The 6,407-nt window shown below is 48.6% G+C and overlaps 2 protein-coding genes across 2 annotated transcripts in view; one reads left to right on the top strand and one right to left on the bottom strand.

Moving 5' to 3' along the window:
• EMG1 (EMG1 N1-specific pseudouridine methyltransferase) overlaps positions 1-1,621 on the bottom strand; it is a 6,420-nt gene extending 4,799 nt beyond the window's left edge. The window contains exon 1 of the mRNA XM_015418808.1: positions 1,467-1,621. Within this exon, the coding sequence (XP_015274294.1) occupies positions 1,467-1,604 (138 nt within the window). The 5' untranslated portion in view covers positions 1,605-1,621. The remainder of the gene's footprint in view (positions 1-1,466) is intronic.
• Positions 1,622-3,906: 2,285 nt separating this feature from the next.
• Positions 3,907-6,407, top strand: part of PHB2 (prohibitin 2) — a 14,321-nt gene continuing 11,820 nt past the window's right edge. Inside the window, exons 1-5 of the mRNA XM_015418796.1 lie at positions 3,907-4,035; positions 4,130-4,214; positions 5,209-5,288; positions 5,460-5,644; positions 6,274-6,399. Coding sequence (XP_015274282.1) covers positions 3,909-4,035; positions 4,130-4,214; positions 5,209-5,288; positions 5,460-5,644; positions 6,274-6,399 — 603 coding nt within the window. The 5' untranslated portion in view covers positions 3,907-3,908. The remainder of the gene's footprint in view (positions 4,036-4,129; positions 4,215-5,208; positions 5,289-5,459; positions 5,645-6,273; positions 6,400-6,407) is intronic.

Raw genomic sequence — 6,407 nt, 5'->3', positions numbered from 1 at the left:
GGCACCTGGTATTTTTGGCCACTGTGTGACAGAGTGTTGGACTAGATGGGCCATTGGCCTGATCCAGCATTGGCTTCTCTTATGTTCTTATGACTGGCTTCTCCTCTGACTCAAGAGACAACTGTGCAGGGCCCCAGGAGCTGGGAGACCCAAGTTCAAATCGCCAGTATGCTCATTCTTCTCAGCCTCACAACACTGTGTAAACAAGAAGAGGGACACCACGTTCAACAGCCTGTGTTGCTTAAAAGAAATGTGGGCTAAAATGCACCGCGGAGGTTCTGCATAGCTGTCCTGACTATGAGCTATCAAACGACCTATCAACCTTCTCCTTGAATCTGTACAGATCTTTCAAACTGCCTTCAGAAGGGTTTGGTCTATGCACCCGCAGCAGAAGAAAAAGGGTAGAGTCCTAAAGATGCACTTTACCTATACCGCTTTATACAATGCATGTACCTTTGCAAATGCTCCCTTACCAAAAAAAAAGGCTCTTTCCAAGAAGACCAAAACCGAGGCACACCAGGAGGGCTAGTACTTTCTGTCCTGAGGCACGAGGGCTTTTCCTTCTTGTCTTATAAGAACATAAAAAGAGCCCTGCTGGATCAGACCAGTGGTCCATCTAGTCCAACATCCTGTCTCACACAGTGGCCAACCCGTTCCTCTGGAGGGCCAACAACAGGGCATAGGAGGCAAAGGCCTTCCCCTGATGTTGCCTCCTGGCTTTGGAATTCAGAGGTTTGGTCCCTCTGTATGAGCAGGTTCCACTCAGTCACCATGGCTAGTAGCCATCGATAGATTTATCCTCCATGAATCAATCGAATCCACTTTTAAAGCTGTCTGTTCCTGCGGCCATCACTACATCATCTGGCAGGAAATTCCATGTTTTAATCACTCTGTGTAAAGTAGTATTTCCCTTTGTCTCCTCCTGAACCTACTGCCCATCAGCTTCATTGGATGCCCTTAATTTCCAGTATTTTAGGAGAGTCAGAGAAAGCTCTCTTTGTCAACTCCCTCCACCCCATGCTTAATTTAATAAACCTCTCTCATGTCCCCCCTTAGTCGTCTCGTAGGAACGGCGCTCCAGCCCCCAATCATCTTGGTCGACCTCCATTGTACATTTCCCATCTCTGCGATGTATGCAAGGGTGTTTTCCTGCAAGGGCACTACAGCTGCCAGCTCCCAGTCGAGAAACACCTAGGAGATTTTGAGGGTGGAGCCTGGGGAGTAAAAGACCTGAGGGCTATAATGCCAGAGAGCCCACCTTCCAATGCAGCCATTTCTTCCCTATCGCCTGGAGTGGAGATCAGCTGTAATAGCGGGAGATCTCCAGCCTCCACGGGGAGGCTGGCAACCCCGTGCAAGGGGACCCTTCCCCCTGCAATGCCATATTTCTGAAAGCTGCCATCGCCGCAGCCTCGGGGCGGGAGAGGGTCTGCCCAGCCTCCTCTCCGCTTTTCCTCTCACCGCACCTTCACCGTCTCCAGCGACGCCCCCTCCAGGATCACCACCAGTCGCCGCTTCCCCGCGCGACGAGGGTCCAGCCCGCCTTCGGACTCTGCGGCTGCTTCCTTGGTCACTCTCGGCCGCTTCCTCGCGGAGGCCGCCATCCTGAAACCGGGCAACCCGCCTCACGCTTTCCCTCAGACACGCGCTTTCCCTGCGGGAGGTGTGCGCGCAACATACGTCTACTTCCGGTTCCATGTTTCCCTTCCCCCTCAGCGTCGCGGAACATATAAATTTTAAATGGAAACCTCAGAGATAAAAAAGACCACCACATCCCATCGATCGCATATACAGAATTGAAATAAACTTGCGACTCCGTTGTTGTTTTTACGTGTCACTCTAGGCTTTAGCGTCTCTGTGGTAAGAACTCAGAGCATTGTTCACGGAAGGCCTTTTAAGCACTTCCGGTTGGACGCCGGGAACAACGAGGCCTCATTTAACTGTTAAGAACGTAAGAGACGCCAGTGTTGGATCGGGCTAAAGGCCCACCCATCCAGTCCAACACTCTGTGTCACACAGTGGCCAGAAATACCAGGGGCCATCAGGCGGTCCACCAGTGGGGCCAGGACATTAGAAGCCCTCCCACTGTTGACCCCCCCCCAAGCAATGTTCCCTCTAAGCTATGGAGTCTTGTGAGCAAATATTCTACTTTGTGAGCTACTGGCATTAAAGTTGTGAGCAAGCCATTCGGCTACTGCATAAATTAGTTTGCTCTGGAGCCATCCTTCCTGAGCTAAGAGAAAAATCTGTGAGCCGGTGGCTAAAAAACTGTGAGCTAGCTCACACTAACTCAGCTTAGAGGGAACACTGCCCCAAGCACCAAGAAGACAGAGCATCCCTTGCCCCAGAGCCCCTATCTATACCTTGTGGCTAATAGCCACTGATGGACCTCTGCTCCATATGCTTATCTAATTCCCTTTTGAAGCCGTCCATGCTTGTAGCCACCACCACTTCCTGTGGCAGTGAATTCCAAGTGTTCATCACTCTTTGGGTGAAGAAGTACTTCCTTTTATCCGTTCTAACCCGACCGCTCAGCAATTTCTACCTGCTCTTTCCCATGCATAATCTTATAAACCTCAATCATGTCACCCCTCAGTCGTCGTTTCTCCAAGCTAAAGAGCCCCAAGCCCTTTAACCTTTCCTCATAGGGTTCCAACCGTTTTATCATTCGAGTTGCCCTTTTCTGCACTTTTTCCAAAAGCTATAATATCATTTTTAAGGTGTGCTACTCCTTGGGAGTAAACGTGCGTCTCCCAAGTCTGGCGTGGCCAAGTAGCGGTTGAAGGCAGAAGCGGGTTCCTGCCTGTGGATCTGGGGGAAAATTCAGGGGGCCTGGAGGATGTTCAGAGGTTGACTTGACTCACGGAAGGAAACGGTCCTAAACATCCTTCCCCGCCGCCCCCAGTACTGCATGGCTTCTGAGCGCGTGCACCGTGCTTTCCCCCAAGGGACAAGATCTGGGGGGAAATTCAGGGGGCCTGGAGGATGTTCAGAGGTTGACTTGACTCACGGAAGGAAACAGCCCTAAACATCCTTCCCCGCCGCCCCCGGTACTGCATGGCTTCTGAGCGCGTGCACCCTGCTTTCCCCCAAGGGACAGAGATTCTTGGTAGGCTTGCGTTGATCCCAAGTAAAATCCAGGGTTACCACTCTCCAGGTGGCACCTGGAGGTCTCCCACTATTGCAGTTAATCTCCAGACGTCCAAGGCCAGTTCCCCTGGAGCAACTGTGTGCTTTGGAGGACCCTGCTGAGGTCCCTCCCCTCTCCAAACCCCACCCTCCACCCCCACAATCTCCAGGTGTTTCCCAACTCAGAGGTGGAAACCCTAGTAAAATCTCAAAGCAAAAATTATGTCCCATCTATTATTAGATAGTGTTTGCTCCTCCATGTTTCTGAGCATGTGCTAAATGCCTTTGCTTGCAGGGACTTGGTTTATACGTTGTTTTAAAATGTAATGTGGTGTTTACAAACCAGTACCTAAAAGTGCATTGTATTCAACTCTCCCTTCCTATTCTTGTAATTCTGAAAGGCAAAATTCTAAATGCCTTTGCTTGCAGGGACTTGGTTTATACATTGCTTTAAAATGTAATGTGGTTTTTACAAACTAGTACCTAAAAGTGCATTGTATTCAACTCTCTGTTCCTATTGTAATTCTGAAAGGCACTGAGAAATTGCACCAAAAGAATTTTTCAAGCATGTTTGTTAACGGCAACGCCCTACTCCCACCAACCAACCCCCCGCCCCCCGACCTTTTTTCTCTCCTCCTTTGGCAACAGGAGAACAAAAGATCTAGTTGGCAATCCCGGTTGCGTGTTTATGAGCTCAAGTAAGGAAAGGGGCAGAACTAAATGGGGTTGTAGGACTTTGGGTGCTCATTCTGTGCCCCTGTCTCCACATCAAGGTTGCCATGGCTCAGAGCTTGAAGGACTTTGCTGGACGGTTGCCTGCTGGCCCTCGTGGAATGGGCACAGCCTTGAAGTTGCTGTTAGGTGCTGGAGTGGCAGCCTACGGTGTCCGGGAATCCGTCTTCACTGGTGAGTCTCGATTCTCAACCATTTCTGTTCACCTCTCCTACTCCTGGACCTCACTGAGCGATAACCCCAACTACGTTTTGTCTCCTTTCCATAGTGGATGGTGGTCAGAGAGCAATATTCTTCAATCGCATCGGAGGAGTTCAGCAGCACACCATTCTTTCTGAGGGACTGCATTTCAGGTGCCTGGAAAGGAGCTCCTTCCATCCCCATCCCAACATTATTCCAGCAGATATTTCCTTTTTTAAGAAAACAAGCAACCTTGATTTTTTTTATTTGGAAGTTATTGCAAAGTGCCAAGATTTTTTTTCTATTCATTTAGCAGAGATCTCTTGTCATGTATCATTCTGTTGACAGCTGTGTTCTGAAAACTTCTGTAGAGAACTGTTTATCAGAAAGGGAGCCCTGAAACACCAAAAGTTATTCAGTACTCAAACAGGACACAGTATCTTATTCCAAGACACTGAAAGGCTGGACAACACATCCAATTACCATGTCAGGTTACACAGGGAAGCCATTGAAATTCATAAACATAAACACAATTTCAACAGGAAAGAAGAGAGTTTAAAAATAAATAGGACATGGTTTCCTGTCCTGAAAAACACAAAATGCTCTATATCTTACAATAGCACTACAGATAAGATTAGAATTTCAACAACCAATCCATATGCAAAAGAGCCTCCTCAGGAAAGCTCTTACAAGATAATTACACAGCCTGGGAAACTCCTACAAGATAATGACTCAGCCGTACCCCACCTTCTTGAGTAGATATAAATTAACCTGCCTGCCATTTTTCTTCTCACCTTAACACAGAGAGTACTCCATCTGTCTGTGTTATACCTCTGAGGATGCCAGTCACAGTTACTGGCAAAACGTCAGGTTCTACAATGCCAAGAGCACGGCCACACAACCCGGAAAATCTACAGCAACTAATGAACTCCAGCCAAGAAAGTCTTTGACAGCATTTGGTACTGTTTTTTTACTGTATTAGGAATTAAGGGTTGTAACTGTCTGTAATGCTATCAAAGTTTGCACAGAAAATACAAAGCTTGGTCAGGCAGTACGGCATGTTTTTGATCTGTACCGAGTAAGAGAAGTCAGTACTTGTATTTCTCTGTGATGGGGGTGGGCGATTCTCATATTCGGCATAATTTGTTGTTTCGTTTTCTACCTCAGAATTCCATGGTTTCAGTACCCAGTAATCTACGATGTCCGAGCTCGGCCCCGCAAAATCTCCTCACCAACAGGTTCCAAAGGTGAGGGCACAGTAACAAACCTTCTGCTTCTCTCTGTCCTCCCCTCGCAGAACACTTCCATGGTTCTGAGGCTGGAAGGCCGAGAAGCCTGCCTGCGAGGCCCTGTACAGCACAGGAGGGGGGGAGAGGGGTTGGCTTCTAGGTCTGCAGCTGAGGGTTTTCTGACTCTAGATCTGCAGATGGTGAACATCACCTTGCGTGTTCTGTCACGCCCCAACGCCGCGGAGTTGCCCACCTTGTACCAGCGCCTTGGTCTCGACTACGAAGAAAGAGTCCTACCTTCCATCGTCAATGAAGTGCTCAAAAGCGTGGTGGCGAAGTTCAACGCCTCGCAGCTTATCACCCAGCGAGCTCAGGTGTGTTCCCTTCTCCCCCAAGTGGGATTAATGGATTTCTCATGGAAGACTGAGTGACATCAGGTGGTGATGGTCACAATGTCTGCAGCAGTAGAAAAAAAGCAAGAGCAGGGATGTGCATTCGTCATTTACTCAGCCAAATAAATACCCAAATAATGCCTTTTCAGCATTTTTTGGGTATTTATTAAGACGAATACCAAATCAGAGCATCTATTTGGTAGCCAAATAGAGATTCCCGAATACTATTTGGCTGTTATTTGGCTCCATTATACTCTTATGTAGTCCTAAAAGCTAATCTCTAAGCAAGAGTACACTAGCACCTTAACAACACTTGTGGCAGGGTATGAGCTTTTGTGAGTCACTGCTCGCTTCTTCAGATACAGCTAGAATGTGAGTCCATCTGTCTTTACATCTTGGAGAGTGGCGCGATTTCAAATGCCAGAGGTCTGCAGGTGACTTTGCATGCTACCCTGTATCTTGATGGTTTCAGTTATCAAGCATTGACTGTACTTTCTGAGCTCCTTAGAGGTCATGATTTTGTCACTGGCTGCAAGCTGGACGGGGTGGCTAACCTGGCACTGCCAGTGAGCACTGAAAGTGATGCAGGTCTGGTGGCCCTGTTGCTGCAGGTGTCTTTGCTTATCCGGCGGGAGCTGACAGAACGGGCCAAAGACTTCAGCCTGATTCTCGACGACGTGGCCATCACAGAGCTGAGCTTCAGCCGGGAGTACACGGCGGCCGTGGAGGCCAAGCAAGTGGGGGA

The sequence above is a fragment of the Gekko japonicus genome, unplaced genomic scaffold, assembly GCF_001447785.1.
Source record: "Gekko japonicus isolate JY-2015 unplaced genomic scaffold, Gekko_japonicus_V1.1 scaffold1244, whole genome shotgun sequence".
NCBI lineage: Eukaryota > Metazoa > Chordata > Lepidosauria > Squamata > Gekkonidae > Gekko > Gekko japonicus.
Note: the sequence above shows the minus strand (reverse complement) of the source record. Positions and strands in the feature narration are given on the sequence as shown.